The following is a 16,696-nucleotide window of genomic DNA, read 5'->3' as shown; positions in this document are numbered from 1 at the left end:
TCTGTCTATGGGAGAGTTCATTTTGCACGGCCCAGTGCCCCTGGTGGGCGGAGTTTGCATATTTTATACCATTCCATTGGTCCTTAAGTGAAATCTCCACCCACCTGGGGCACCTGGCCATGCAAAACGAACTGCCCCTATAACAGAATGGGGGATTCCCTGGTCAGTATATAGATAATCTTTGCTACCACAGATGTTTTGAAAGATGTACAGGTAAAGGGTGGCTACTATGAAGAATCTCAAATATAAAATATATTTTGATTTGTTTAACACTTTTTTTGGTTACTACATGATTCCAGATGTGTTATTTCATAGTTTTGATGTCTTCACTATTAGTCTACAATGTAGAAAATAGTAAAAAAATAAAGAAAAACCCTTGAATGAGTAGGTGTGTCCAAACTTTTGACTGGTATTGTAGCTATGGACAACTGCAAAAGTGTTCCTACAGCTCTCGACAACATTGCTACCCTGAATTTATCTGGTGCTATCGACAAATCCCAGTGGGAGAAAGTTCAAGTAGAAACTACTTTCTATAGGATGAGCCATGCTGACACATGTGCGTTTACATGTGACTTCTTAGAGATGGGTGGGGCTAAGGCTTAAGAGGGTGTGAACGATGCTGAATTGGGCGTAAACAAAGTGAGCTCTCTAAATGTGAAAATCTCGGCAACATCTTTTTTCTTCTACTTGTGGTTTTACAAGTTGATCAACTTTCAAAGCAGCATAACATTCCCATGTTTCCTCCAACTATATTGTGTGATACACCATTTTGAAGCTCTGAGTCTGTACTTTTATCAACCGTAAATAAGGCAAAAAAAAAAACATTTAACTTAAGCTCACAGAGCTGTGATGTCACATATTTCGATACTGGTGTTGTATGGTATGTTCAACAGCACAAATATTATTTTGCAAAGTGAATAGTCCAAGAAATACACCTCTCTGTCACACCTCAAAAACAACACCTTTACTGTAAAAAGATTGACAATGAATAAAACTGGACATCAGTACAAAGATTCACACATATCTATTTTTGAGCAACTGTGTGGTAACATGTTAAAAATACTTTCAGTTAAGAGTACAAAATTACAACAACAAACACACTGTAATACATTTGTTTTGACATGAATGTTAAGTCTTTGCATCGATGCAGTCGGTTTGAAATTTCTGAAAATGTCTGTGTATACAGTACTGTCATCATTGAGCACCAGTTCAACATTGCTACAGTACATGTATATTGTTTAATGGTTTCATTAAAAACATCCTAACTAGGAAGCATTTATAATACTAGTAGCAATTCTCCTACTTACTGTCGATTGAACATTATTGCGTAACTGTTTTACACATTGTTAGTAGGACATCGGCACAAAAAAACGGTAGAACAAAAGGCTGTTGCATGTTTGAGTACTTACATGATTAGTCGTACCCAATGATGTATATAAATACTAGATTGCTTATGCTATGTGTTGGCCAACGAGAGGCTCTGAAGCCATTGCCACCATATTGGTACTTTTAGAAAAAAAAAGGTTCTATCTAGAACCTAAAAGAGTTATTCGGCTGTCCCCATAGGATAACCATTTGAAGACACCCCTTTTTGGCTCCTATGGGGACAGCCGAAATAACCCTTTTGGAACTTATCCTAAGAGTGTACCCCTCATAAGCCGCAGTTCTCCGCTGGTGATGTCTGCACCTGTTGTATTCGGCGCATGTGACCAATACATTTGATTTGATTAGATTTGATTTGAATGAATGGAATTCTAAAGGACAAAATTAAATGCATCTAGGTATTTATTTGTTGTAGTGGGGACAGTAACAGTACTCTCAACAAAGTATACTTTAAGGGTTAGTCCAGGTCACATAATATAATGTAAAAGTATGCAATAAGGTGTCTGCAATATAGACATTGATAAATGCAGTTCTATATCTTCCCCCCCCCAAAAAAAAAACCTTTAAAACAATGATGGAGGAGAACAAAGATGGCGGCGCAGTGGCTTCAAAACAACACCCCCTTTGAGTGATCTAGTTTTTATATACATCATTGACTGTACCCCTGTTAGATTTTTTTCTGTGTAGATATATGTAAACACGGAAACAAAATGACAAAAAAATGTCCTGGTTCCTGTGGGCTACTTGCTATTGCTTCTTAGCGAGTATAGAAATCCTCCAACCAAAAGGGACTTACATTTTGTGAACTGAAATAAACTAAAATAAAAGCTTTTGAATGGAAGACAATCTCAAAGCAAAGAGACAACAAGGTGTCATTGATTACATGTGACCGTACATAACACCTGCAGACATATTCATATTTCTTACTTTAAGAACACTTCTCTTTGGTCAAACGTTTCAATGAGTAAGCATCCCCAAGTGGCATAGGACAACCTCTTTCTCAATGACTCCTATTAGAATTTTCATTCAACATAAAAAAAAATATATTATATTAACCCATATCCTTAACAGCTGATTTAAGAAATTGGATTGATACATGCTTTCATTGATCATAGCCTTGTCTGTAGAGACAAATAGTTGAGGTAATTGTGCAATATGAACATTCATACTCCTGTATATTAGACAAAACGTGTTAACAGCTGATGGGTGTTTGTGTAATATACGTAGAGAATACAAAATGGAGAGTGTGTAAAAATGGAAATGCCCCTTTTTTTGTGTCATTTTAATAGATGTGAATTTGACCCATAGTGTACATCTTTGTTTTAAATACTACCATGTCAAGTACTAAAATAAATACAAAAAAAATCAGTTCACAATAATTGAAATACTGATTGTTAATATGTACATATGTAAGAATACACATTTTTTTGATTATTATTATTATTTATAATGATGTGATTCCATGTTGGGTCTTAAAATGGCAGTCTCCCTTTTCGAGGCACCAATTCCATATTGACAATTTTCTACAAAATCTTACAGGAGGATGCTATGCCCTGTAATGCTCAATTCATAAGTTCACAGCCGCAGAGCTGCAATGGTCTGTCGGAACCATTACAAAATTAATGTGCGACTGTGAACTATGAATTCACCAAGAGCTGGGACAGGTAAAAAATGTGTGTAGTCACTCAAATAACCAAGCTGACCTCCATAACATTGTCAACTGTATTGTACCAACCCACCATGCTACATATGTACTAGTTGTGTGAATTTTCAGAGCCTGCTTATCACCAGAATATCAGATGCTATTTCCTTACCATGAACTGACCAACTAAACTAATTTGAACATCATGTCTTGCTCCTGGTCTTTCACTCGTGTACATGGTCACGGCATGAGGTCACTCACAGCGAGGGAGAACCTGGGAAAGATGTAACGTCTCATGTTCATGCTTTGAGTCACTCTCTTTTCCTAGGCTGTGTTTACACAGGCAACCCAATTCTGATATTTTTTTTCCACTAAAATAACAATTAGAGAGATTCCAGACAGTACTTTGAGGTCAAAAAATGCAAAAATAAAATAAAATAAAAAAACATCCCCTCCACATATCTTTTGGCTTTAAAACGCTGGTGAACTGAAACGCATCAGTTTGAAGGGAAAACAGTGGGTGTTTCCTCAATCCCCCTCCAGCTACTGCAGTCGGATGTGCAGCCTCATGCGCAGGTTCTCCCCCAGTTCCCCCGTGAGGTAGTCTTGGTCCCGAAGGTCCTCCAGCTCTTTGAACTGGGCTTTTCCGTAGAGCGGCGAGCTGGCGATCTCCAGCGTGTACTCCTGCGGTGCCGCCAGTGCCCAATTCCTCTTGGTGCTGTGCAGGTAGCAGAGGCCGTCACGCTGCTGGATGCGGAACAGGCCGTTGTGGTTGCCGCCGGTGATGACGTAGTACACGTGGCCCACTAGGGACTTGATGGCGGGCACCAGCTCCAGGATGTGCTCCTTGGGGTTGAGCTGGGACACGTTGAGCAGCAGGGTCACAGGAACTTCCATGTCCAGACTGGCAAGGCTCACCTGGTTGTGCTGAGGGGGAGACAGACAGGGTTACGCCATGGGGTCACTAACTTATTATGTAACTATTGACTCTCTCAATGAGAGGCACGGGGTTCCCAGCAAACCGGGAAAAATCCCAGAACATTAGCAAAGATTCCCATGAAGTTCTAATTAGTGTGTTATCTAACATTAGGATATATATATTTATTATTATATTATTTATTTATAACATCCAAAAAAACATTCAAATAATGTTTTTGATAACTAAATCCTTTTTTAAAATTGTTTTTTAAATTAAATATCCTTGGAATGTTCTAACATTCACTAAAATGTTGTGAACAACATCTGTAACAACCACCACAGAACATTCCCCAAAAGTTCTCATTAGGTTTCCAGGTAATGTAATAACACAATGTACCAGTAATGTTTTCCCAACAAACCAAAATTGGTTCTGTGAAAGTTCCCAGAACATTCGTTAGGTTGCAGCAAATGTTCACATAACACAAAAACTGTCCAGTTGTGCTGATTATACAATGTTTGTATAAAACAGTCGGCTGATGTTGCAAGAACGTTCCCAGAACACATTTAGTCTGTTCTTTAAAGGTTCCAAGACTGTTTCATTAGGTTATGGGAGCATTGTGGGGATATGACAAGAGAGAGGTTTCCAAAACACTAAAACTGTCCAGTTGTGCTGACATTCGAACCCAAACTGACACTCGAACGGCGACAGTCCAGTGGACGAGTCCGGCAGTGTGTTATGAGCATACTCTGCCCAGACGAGGAACTTGCTCCAGTTGATGGCCTGAGTTGAGACGAAACAGCGGAAGAACTTCTCCAGATCCTGGTTGGCCCTCTCAGTTTGCCCATTCGACTGTGGGTGGAACCCCGTGGGAGCAGTGATCAAAAGAAAACTAAGAGTCTCTGAGTGGTTCACCCCAACCTGCAGTAGAATGGGCTTGGTCTGATATTCCACCTGGAGGCAATGGGGCGTCCATCGAGGGCTTGAATCTGCAGAGGGATGGGACATTTCACACATGGGATTTGTAATTCTCTGGCGAAGTCTTGATCAATGAAATGATCCGCGGCCCCGGGGTGAAATTGCACAGCTCGTCAGGGTCTCCCCTTGTCCTAGCGAGCCCTGCTGTTTCCCGTCAGCTCTGGGCATGTAGCACGGAGATGGCCGAGACCTCCGCAGTAGAGGCAGCAGCCTTCGCGCATGCGCCTGTCACGTTCCAGCTGCATGGGCTCCTCAATACTGTGCTCGGGGGGCTTGGGGTGCTCAGGAAACCGGGATTCTGGGATGGTGTCAAAAAGGTGCTGTCTCACACCTTCTCGGAGGCGGTTGTCAATCCTGATTGCCAGCGTTATCAGGGACTCGAGGTCCTCTCCCAGTTCCCGAGAGGCCAGTTCATCCTTGATGGAGTTAGACAGACCCTGGTGGAAAGCGGTGACAAGTGCCTCCGTATTTCACCCACTCTCGGCGGCGAGGGTGCGGAACTCAATGGCGAAGTCAGCCACTGGTATGGCCCCTTGGCGGATGTTGAACAGTCGGCTGGCCGCTTCTCGTCTGCCGACTGGGTGGTCGAAGGCTTGTCGCAGCTCGGCAGTGAAGGCTAATATGGAGCTGCAGGATGGTGGCTGCTGTTCCCACACCGCCGTTGCCCACACCAGGGCCTTGCCCGAGAGTAGAGAGAAGATGTAGGCAATCATGGCCCGATCGGTGTGGAACGAGGAGGACTGTGGCTCGAACACGAGAGAGCACTGAGTGAGGAACCCCTTGCATCCTCCCGTGTGGCCGTCGTACCGCTCGGGGGCTGGGATCTTGGGTTCCCGCTGCAGGTTCCCTGGAGAAACTACGGCGACGCCACTAGCACTGGGCGATGAGACTTGGGCATTGGCTCCTCCTGGGTTGGGGTTGGACTGTGGTTGGAGGGAATCGGTAAGTGCCCGGAGGGTCTCTGATATTTGGGAGAGTTGTTCTTGCTGCCGCCCCAGCAGTGATCCTTGGTGGGTTATAACATTCTTGATCTGGGTGATCTCTGCTTGGTCCATGTTAGAGGCAGAAGCTTGCTGTGACATGGTGAGGTTGGACCCAGGAGCAGAGAAGAGACCAGACGATGAATCAGTGGTTAAGGATAAACGTAACTACTTTACTGAGAAACGGTAACAGAAAGATCACAGTAACACTGGGAAAACAACAAACACTACGTCTCGAAAACTCACTCAGGAGACAAACGCACACGGCAAACAAGTCAAGCTTCTGCAAAGGAAAACAGAAAACACACCTCTCTTAACAGCGAAATCATAATGAGTAATAGGACACACCTGAGTGTCATTAATGTCCTATCGGTACGCGCATGTGCCTCCCTCATACCCTCTTCGAAGAAATGTTTTGTGCACCCTGATACAAACATTAACTGAAAGTCAGCACAACTGGTCAATTTTAGTGTTTTGGAAACCTAACTCTTGTCATATCCCTACAATGTTCACACAACCTAAAGAAACATTCTGTGAACCTTTAAAGAACCGATGAAATGGGTTATACAAATGTTCTATAATCATCAGCACGACTGAACAGTTTTTTTTTTATGAGAACACTTGTTGCGACCTAGCGAATGTTCTGGGAACTTTCACAGAACCAATTTTGCTTTGCTCTGTTACACCATGGGATAACTAACTAACAAAGGATTGTGCAATTTTATTTTTATTTTTTATTTAACCTTTATTTAACCAGGTAAGCCAGTTGAGAACAAGTTCTCATTTACAACTGTGACCTGGCCAAGATAAAGCAAAGCAGTGCGATAAAAACAACAACAACGCAGAGTTACATATGGGGTAAACAAAACATAAAGTCAAAAACACAATAGAAAATCTATATACAGTGTGTGCAAATGTAGTATGTTATGGAGGTAAGGCAATAAATAGGCCATAGTGCAAAATAATTACAATTTAGTATTAACACTGTGCAGAAGATGATGTGCAAATAGAGATACTGGGGTACAAATGAGCAAAATAAATAACAATATGGGGATGAGGTAGTTGGGTGGGCTAATTACAGATGGGCTGTGTACAGGTGCAGTGATCGGTAAGCTGCTCTGACAACTGATGCTTAAAGTTAGTGAGGGAGATAAGAGTCTCCAGCTTCAGAGATTTTTGCAGTTTGTTCCAGTCATTGGCAGCAGAAAACTGGAAGGAATGGCGGCCAAAGGAGGTGTTGGCTTTGGGGATGACCAGTGAGATATACCTGCTGGAGCGCATACTACGGGTGGGTGTTGCTATGGTGACCAATGAGCTAAGATAAGGCAGGGATTTGCCTAGCAGTGATTTATAGCTGACCTGGAGCCAGTGGGTTTGGCGACGAATATGTAGTGAGGGCCAGCCAACGAGAGCGTACAGGTCACAATGGTGGGTAGTACAGTTGAAGTCGGAAGTTTACATACACTTAGGTTGGAGTCATTAAAACTCATTTTTCAACCACTCCACTAATTTCTTGTTAACAAACTATCGTTTTGGCAAGTCGGTTAGGACATCTACTTTGTGCATGACACAAGTAATTTTCCAACAATTGTTTACAGACAGATTATTTCATTTTTAAATAACTGTATCACAATTCCAGTGGGTCAGAAGTTTACATACACTAAGTTGACTGTGCCTTTAAACAGCTTGGAAAATTCCAGGAAATGATGTCATGGCTTTAGAAGCTTCTGATAGGCTAATTGACATCATTTGAGTCAATTGGAGGTGTACCTGTGGATGTATTTCAAGGCCTACTCAGTGACTCTTTGCTTGACATCATGGGAAAATCAAAAGAAATCAGCCAAGACCTCAGAATTTTTTTTGTAGACCTCCACAAGTCTGGTTCATCCTTGGGAGCAATTTCCAAACGCCTGAAGGTACCACGTTCATCTGTACAAACAATAGTACGCAAGTATAAACACCATGGGACCACGCAGCCGTGATACCGCTCAGGAAGGAGAAGCGTTCTGTCTCCTAGAGATGAACGTACTTTGGTGTGAAAAGTGCAAATCAATCCCAGAACAACAGCAAAGGACCTTATGAAGATGCTGGAGGAAACAGGTACAAAAGTTTCTATATCTACAGTAAATGAGTCCTATATCAACATAACCTGAAAGGCCGCTCAGCAAGGAAGAAGCCACTGCTCCAAAACCGCCATAAAAAAACCAGACTATGGTTTGCAACTGCACATGGGGACAAAGATCATACTTTTTAGAGAAATGTCCTCTGGTCTGATGAAACAAAAATATAACTGTTTGGCCATAATGACCATTGTTATGTTTGGAGGAAAAAGGGGGCCTTGCAAGCCGAAGAACACCATCCCAACCGTGAAGCACGGGGGTGGCAGCATCATGCTGTGGGGGTGCTTTGCTGCAGGAGGGACTGGTGCACTTCACAAAATAAATGGCATCATGAGGAAGGAAAATTATGTGGATATATTGAAGCAACATCTCAAGACATCAGTCAGGAATTTAAAGCTTTGTCGCAAATGGGTCTTCCAAATGGACAATGACCCCAAGCATACTTCCAAAGTTGTGGCAAAATGGCTTAAGGACAACAAAGTCAAGGTATTGGAGTGGCCATCACAAAGCCCTGACCTCAATCCTATAGAAAAGTTGTGGGAGAACTGAAAAAGCGTGTGTGAGCAAGGAGGCCTATAAACCTGACTCAGTTACACCAGCTCTGTCAGGAGGAATGGGCCAAAATTCACCCAACTTATTGTGGGAAGCTTGTGGAAGGCTACCCGAAATGTTTGACCCAAGTTAAACAATTTAAAGGCAATGCTACCAAATACTAATTGAGTGTATGTAAACTTCTGACGCACTGGAAATGTGATGAAAGAAATAAAAGCTGAAATAAATCATTCTCTCTACAATAATTCTGACATTTCACATTCTTAAAATAAAGTGGTGATCCTAACTGACCTAAGACAGGGGATATTTACTAGGATTCAATGTCAGGAATTGTGAAAACTGAGTTTAAATGTACAGTGCTATGAAAAAGTATTTGCCCCCTTTCTAATTTTCTCTACTTTTGCATATTTGTGATACTGAATGTTATCAGATCTTCAACCAAAACCTAATATTAGATAAAGGGAACATAAGTGGACAAAAAGTTATACTTTTGAATCATCTGTCCATAGAACGTTAATCCAAGAGTCTTGATGATCATCCAGGTGCTTTTTGGCAAACTTGAGTCAGATTTTTGGACGAGATGGGTCCCATTATGCCTTGCGAAAACCAAACACTGCATTCCACAGTAAGAACATCATACCAAAGGTCAAGCATGGTGGTGGTGGTGTGATGGTTTGGGGATGCTTTGCTGCCTCAGGACCTGGACGACTTGCCTTAATAGAAGGAACCATGAATTCTGCTCTGTATCAGAGAATTCTACAGGAGAATGTCAGACCATCCGTCTGTGAGCTGAAGCTGAAGCGCAGCTGGGTCATGCAGCAAGACAATGATCCAAAACTCACAATCAAGTCTACATGAAAATTGCTAAAAAGCAACAAATTGGAAGTTTTGGAATGGCCTAGTCAAAGTCCAGACCTAATCCCAATTGAGATGTTGTGGCAGGACTTGAAACAAGCAGTTCATGCTTGAAAACCCACACGTCACTGAGTTAAAGCAGTTCTGCATGGAAGAGTGGGCCAAAATTCCTCCACAGCGACGTGAGAGACTGATCAACAACTACAGGAAGCATTTGGTTGGAGTCATTGCAGCTAAAGGTTGCACAACCAGTTATTGAGTGTAAGGGGGCAATTACTTTTTCACACAGGGGAATTGGGTGTTGCATAACTTTGTTTATGAAATAAATTAAATGAATATGTAATTGTTGTGTTATTTGTCCACTATGTTCCCTTTATCTAATATTAGGTTTTGGTTGAAGATCTGATAACATTCTGTATCACAAATATGCAAAAGTAGAGAAAATTAGAAAGGGGGCAAATACTTTTTCATAGCACTGTATTTGGCTAAGGTGTATGTAAACTTCCGACTTCAACTGTATATGGGGCTTTGGTGACAAAACGGATGGCACTGTGATAGACTACATCCAATTTGCTGAGTAGAGTGTTGGAGGCTATTTTGTAAATGACATCGCCGAAGTCAAGGATTGGTAGGATAGTCAGTTTTACGAGGGCATGTTAGGCAGCATGAGTGAAGGAGGCTTTGTTTGCGAAATAGGAAGCTGATTCTAGATTTAACTTTGGATTGGAGATGCTTAATGTGAGTCTGGAAGGAGAGTTTACAGTCTAACCAGACACCTAGGTACAGTGGGGGAAAAAAGTATTTAGTCAGCCACCAATTGTGCAAGTTCTCCCACTTAAAAAGATGAGAGAGGCCTGTAATTTTCATCATAGGTACACGTCAACTATGACAGACAAATTGAGAAAAAAAAATCCAGAAAATCACATTGTAGGATTTTTAATGAATTTATTTGCAAATTATGGTGGAAAATAAGTATTTGGTCACCTACAAACAAGCAAGATTTCTGGCTCTCACAGACCTGTAACTTCTTCTTTAAGAGGCTCCTCTGTCCTCCACTCGTTACCTGTATTAATGGCACCTGTTTGAACTTGTTATCAGTATAAAAGACACCTGTCCACAACCTCAAAGAGTCACACTCCAAACTCCACTATGGCCAAGACCAAAGAGCTGTCAAAGGACACCAGAAACAAAATTGTAGACCTGCACCAGGCTGGGAAGACTGAATCTGCAATAGGTAAGCAGCTTGGTTTGAATAAATCAACTGTGGGAGCAATTATTAGGAAATGGAAGACATACAAGACCACTGATAATCTCCCTCGATCTGGGGCTCCACGCAAGATCTCACCCCGTGGGGTCAAAATGATCACAAGAACGGTGAGCAAAAATCCCAGAACCACACAGGGGGACCTAGTGAATGACCTGCAGAGAGCCTGGACCAAAGTAACAAAGCCTACCATCAGTAACACACTACGCCGCCAGGGACTCAAATCCTGCAGTGCCAGACGTGTCCCCTGCTTAAGCCAGTACATGTCCAGGCCCGTCTGAAGTTTGCTAGAGTGCATTTGGATGATCCAGAAGAGGATTGGGAGAATGTCATATGGTCAGATGAAACCAAAATAGAACTTTTTTGGTAAAAACTCAACTCGTCGTGTTTGGAGGACAAAGAATGCTGAGTTGCATCCAAAGAACACCATACCTACTGTGAAGCATGGGGGTGGAAACATCATGCTTTGGGGCTGTTTTTCTGAAAAGGGACCAGGACGACTGATCCGTGTAAAGGAAAGAATGAATGGGGCCATGTATCGTGAGATTTTGAGTGAAAACCTCCTTCCATCAGCAAGGGCATTGAAGATTAAACGTGGCTGGGTCTTTCAGCATGACAATGATCCCAAACACACCGCCCGGGCAACGAAGGAGTGGCTTCGTAATAAGCATTTCAAGGTCCTGGAGTGGCCTAGCCAGTCTCCAGATCTCAACCCCATAGAAAATCTTTGGAGGGAGTTGAAAGTCTGTGTTGCCCAGCGACAGCCCCAAAACATCACTGCTCTAGAGGAGATCTGCATGGAGGAATGGGCCAAAATACCAGCAACAGTGTGTGAAAACCTTGTGAAGACTTACAGAAAACGTTTGACCTGTGTCATTGCCAACAAAGGGTATATAACAAAGTATTGAGAAACTTTTGTTATTGACCAAATACTTATTTTCCACCATAATTTGCAAATAAATTCATTAAAAATCCTACAATGTGATTTTCTGGATTTTTTTTCCTCATTTTGTCTGTCATAGTTGACGTGTACCTATGATGAAAATTACAGGCCTCTCATCTTTTTAAGTGGGAGAACTTGCACAATTGGTGGCTGACAAACTACTTTTTTTCCCCATTGTATTTGTAGTTGTCCACATATTCTAAGTCAGACCCGCCGAGAGTAGTGATTCTAGTTGGGCGGGCGGGTGCAAGCAGCGTTCGATTGAAGAGCATGCATTTCGTTTTACTAGCGTTTAAGAGCAGTTGGAGGCTACAGAAGGAGTGTTGTATGGCATTGAAGCTTGTTTGGAAGTTTGTTAACACAGTGTCCAATGAAGGGCCAGATGTGTACAAAATGGTGCTGTCTGCGTAGAGGTGGATCTGAGAGTCACCAGCAGCAAGAGCGACATCATTGATATACACAGAGAATAGAGTCGGCCCGAGAATTTAACCCTGTGGCACCCCCATAGAGACTGCCAGAGGTCCAGACAACAGGCCCTCCGATTTGACACATTGAACCCTATCTGAGAAGTAGTTGGTGAACCAGGCGAGGCAGTCATTTGAGAAACCAAGGCTATTTAGTCTGCCAATAAGAATGCGGTGATTGACAGAGTCGAAAGCCTTGGCCAGGTCGATGAAGACGGCTGCACAGTACTGTCTTTTATCGATCACGGTTATAATATCGTTTAGGACCTTGAGCGTGGCTGAGGTGCACCCATGACCAGCTCGGAAACCAGATTTCATAGCGGAGTAGGTACGGTGGGATTCGAGATGGGCGGTGATCTGTTTGTTAACTTGGCTTTCAAATACTTTCGAAAGACAGGGCAGGATGGATATAGGTCTGTAACAGTTTGGATCTAGAGTGTCACCCCCTTTGAAGAGGGGGATGACCGCGGCAGCTTTCCAATCTCTGGGGATCTCAGATGATACGAAAGAGAGTTTGATTTCAGTGGCAAATTTTAGAAAGAAAGGGTCCAGATTGTCTAGCCCAGCTGATTTGTAGGGGTCCAGATTTTGCAGCTCTTTCAGAACATCAGCTATCTGAATTTGGGTGAAGGAGAAGTGGGGCGGGCATGGGCAAGTTGCAGCAGAGGGTGCAGAGCTGGTGGCCGGGGTAGGGGTAGCCAGGTGGAAAGCATGGCCAGCCGTAGCAAAATGCTTATTGAAATTCTCGATTATCGTAGATTTATCGGTGGTGACAGTGTTTCCTAGCCTCAGTGCAGTGGGCAGCTGGGAGGAGGTGCTCTTATTCTCCATGGACTTTACAGTGTCCCAAAACTTTTTGGAGTTAGTGCTACAGGATGCAAATTTCTGTTTGAAAAAGCTAGCCTTTGCTTTCCTAACGGATTGTGTATATTGGTTCCTGACTTCCCTGAAAAGTTGCATATCGCGGGGGCTGCCGTGGACCCATTACGAGCGCAGGCAATGATCGCTGAGATCCTGGTTGAAGACAGCGGAGGTGTATTTAGAGGGTAAATTAGTCAGGATGATATCTATGAGGGTGCCCATGTTTACGGATTTAGGGTTGTACCTGGTAGGTTCCTTGATAATTTGTGTGAGATTGAGGGCATCTAGTTTAGATTGTAGGACGGCCGGGGTGTTAAGCATATCCCAGTTTAGGTCACCAAGCAGTATGAACTCTGAGGATAAATGGGGGGCAATCAATTCACATATGGTGTCCAGGGCACAGCTGGGGGCTGAGGGGGGTCTGTAGCAAGTGGCAACAGTGAGAGACTTATTTCTGGAAAGGTGGATTTTTAGAAGTAGAAGCTCAAACTGTTTGGGCACAGACCTGGATAGTATGATAGAGCTCTGCAGGCGATCTCTACAGTAGATTGCAACTCAGCCCCCTTTGGAAGTTCTATCTAGATGGAAAATGTTGTAGTTGGGGATGGACATTTCTGAATTTTTGTTGGCCTTCCTAAGCCAGGATTCAGACGCTGCTAGAACATCAGGGTTGGTGGAGTGTGCTAACGCAGTGAATAACTCAAACTTAGGGAGGAGGCTTCTGATGTTAACATGCAAGAAACCAAGGCTTTTACGGTTACAGAAGTCAACAAATGATAGCGCCTGGGGAGTAGGAGTGATACTGGGGGCTACAGGGCCTGGGTTAGCCTCTACATCACCAGAGGAACAGAGGAGGAATAGAATAAGGATACGGCTAAAGGCTTTAAGAACTGGTCTTCTAGTGCGTTGGGTACAGAGAATAAAGGAGGCAGATTTCCGGGCGTTGTAGAAAAGATTCAGGACATTACGTACGGACAAGGATATGAGTACAGTGAAGGTAAATCTAAGCGTTGGGTAACGACGAAAGAGATAGCATCACTGGAGGCACCGATTGAGCCTGTCTCCGCGTGTATGGGGGGACGACGACAAAGGAGCTATCTGAGGCAGGTTGAGCGGGACTGGGAGGCTCTACAATGAAATAGTACAATAAGAACTAACCGAAACAGCAATAGGCAAGGCATATTGACATGGGAGAGAGAGGCATAAAGCAGTCACAGGTGTTATTCGAGAGTGCATTAGGCCAACGCTAACTGAAATGACGAGACAAGACTGTTAACTAATGGAATAACGGAGAAACCCTAATGGAATGAGAGTTCTCTGTACCATTTGAAAGCGGGCCATCGACGGCAACCCTTCACCTCTCTATATACATAAATCTCGAAATCTCCAGAATAGAGAACAGACACTCCAACAGGTCCATGTTACCTTTATTGTTTGAAGTGTCAATGCTCCCTATATAGTGTACCTCTATGGGTTGCGTTCCGTTGGCGTCGCGCCTCTTGCGGCCGTGCTTCTTGGGGTAGTCGTTGATCTTACACTCGTAGCAGGTCTCTGTGTTGTCTTCCATCTCTGGACCCTCCATCACCAGCCCCTCATACTGGCCCTTCCCAAAGCCCACGCCTGACACACAGTGACTGAAGAACACACACGCAGAGAACACAGAGACACGCAGCCAGACAGGCACGCAAACAGACAAGCATGAGAGAGTGCTTGACCAAGAGTGGACAACTTCTTCGTTACAATAGTGGAAAATCCTTCTGAAAATTACCCATGAAATTATAAATGTCTGAAATCTCAGCAAACTGAAAGCTAACAGCCAAGTGTGCTAGTGCTGGGGTACAACAAACATTTGCAGAAATCCCAGAGAAACAGACTGGGAAACACAAGTCAAAAGCTAAGCTGTTCCTGAGGGGCCCGTCCCAATAAATGTTCCTAAGGGCCCTGACCCCAATCCCATCCCCTCCTTACAAGGACGGACTGGGACCAGAAATCGGCCCTGGCATGTCTAACACACGGCTCATTTCTTTCCTCGATGCCCCCATTATAAGCCAAATAATGATAATTCTGCTCTAAAATCCCAATTTAGACAGGACCCACTGGGCTAACAATGGACCAGCCACCTGGCATTTGCCAGAATTGCCCTGTGGCCAGTCCGTCCCTGCCTCCTTTAAAAAAAAAAAAAAAACATTAGAGGGTAGATCAGCTTTAATATTGCAGATAGATTGTAGCTTCCATCAATGTAATTGCCTGCATACCCCCCTCTAATTAGAGTAAACTCATGGACAACAACACTTAGGCTTCTACTTCCAGCTTATACATTTTACGGACACAGTATATTTTACAATAGTTATTTTTTGTTTGTTTTAAGTCCCACCCTTCAGCTCCACTCAACTCCTCCCATCTATCTCTAAACACCATCCAGTTTTGATTTCTATTTGCCATATATATATATTTTTAAACTGTGCTGTGATGTTTCACAAAAGTTCTGAACCTTTTCTATTCTCATAGTTTCTACAGATTGTAAAATAAAGATTAAAATTTTTTTTTGCTAAGACTATTATTATATTATTGATAGATTGACTATGACTTTTTCAAAATCACCCAGCAGCGCTATCTATCTGCAGAGTTAGCTCCAGGTCTCTGCATCCTTACCCTTGGCCCATGCGGAAATAGCCTGGCGGGCAGCCACACAGGTAGCCTCCCTCGGTGTTAGAGCAACCATAGTTACAGGGGTGCTTGTTGGAGCACTCGTTGACATCCTGACAGCTGCTGCTGAATGGGTCGAAGCTGTAGCCTGAGGGGCAGGCGCACTTGAAGCTGCCCAACGTGTTGTAACAGGAGGCCGATCCACAGCTGCCTGGGTTGGAGCACTCGTTCTCATCTGAGAGAGGAGAGGAGAGGAGAGGAGGGGGTAGAGGGGAGAGAAGTTAAGAGAGGAGGTGTGGAGGGCGTTAGGAGAATTAGTTTGAATTGTTATTGAGGTCAACAAGGACATAGAATGATTGAAACACCTTGCGATTGAACAAATTGTGACCAAACACCCTGGGGTTAAAGCATCGTCGGAAAATACACCTAAAGCAGAACTGTCAGAATCTAGGAGACACTGCTTTTGCTTTTTGACAGTGGATCACAATGAATCTATAGAACATTAGAACACTACTGTATTAATATCAATGTTCTGGAACCCATTGGTACGAGAGAGAACCTTTCTCTCCTTGTCCAGCAGGTGGCAATGTGGTTCTGTTTACTAGGACTGGAAATGGTAGGCACTCCATCTTCCTCTTTGAGTCGCCTCCAATATGTTTTCAAAACAGCTGTTAGCAGTAAGTAGCTGTAAGTACCCTTCTGCCAATGCACATATAGCACTTTTACATCATTTTCTGTGACAATGAATTTCACCATACAACAGAATCTTACTTTATTATCAAAATAACCTTTGGTTTATCTTAACTCTATGACTCTGAATCCTAACTTAAATTGTATTTGACTTATTCTATCTCCCATTGACAACAATGCATTACTAAGTGAAAATACGACTTAAGTTGAAGTTAGGAATCGCCCCAACAGACAGAGAATGCTAATTTACAATGATTAAGAAATATAATACTCCCGTCCTCTACCGTACAACTCATTTTAAGAGCACACAAACGAAAAAAAACGATGATTTATTAAATGGCTATTAACCTTTTACTGCAGTGGGCTGAATCAGGGTCACACAGAGTGTTTCTTGGTAGTCTT

The 16,696-nt window shown here is 43.1% G+C and overlaps 1 protein-coding gene across 1 annotated transcript in view; it reads right to left on the bottom strand.

Moving 5' to 3' along the window:
• Positions 1-949: 949 nt before the first annotated feature.
• Positions 950-16,696, bottom strand: part of LOC121583098 (fibrillin-2) — a 272,325-nt gene continuing 256,578 nt past the window's right edge. Inside the window, exons 63-65 of the mRNA XM_041899311.2 lie at positions 15,611-15,839; positions 14,424-14,592; positions 950-3,952 (exon numbers count right to left, since the gene is read on the bottom strand). Of these exons, the coding sequence (XP_041755245.2) occupies positions 3,569-3,952; positions 14,424-14,592; positions 15,611-15,839 (782 nt within the window). The 3' untranslated portion in view covers positions 950-3,568. The remainder of the gene's footprint in view (positions 3,953-14,423; positions 14,593-15,610; positions 15,840-16,696) is intronic.

The sequence above is a fragment of the Coregonus clupeaformis genome, chromosome 15, assembly GCF_020615455.1.
Source record: "Coregonus clupeaformis isolate EN_2021a chromosome 15, ASM2061545v1, whole genome shotgun sequence".
Taxonomy (NCBI): Eukaryota; Metazoa; Chordata; class Actinopteri; order Salmoniformes; family Salmonidae; genus Coregonus; species Coregonus clupeaformis.
Note: the sequence above shows the minus strand (reverse complement) of the source record. Positions and strands in the feature narration are given on the sequence as shown.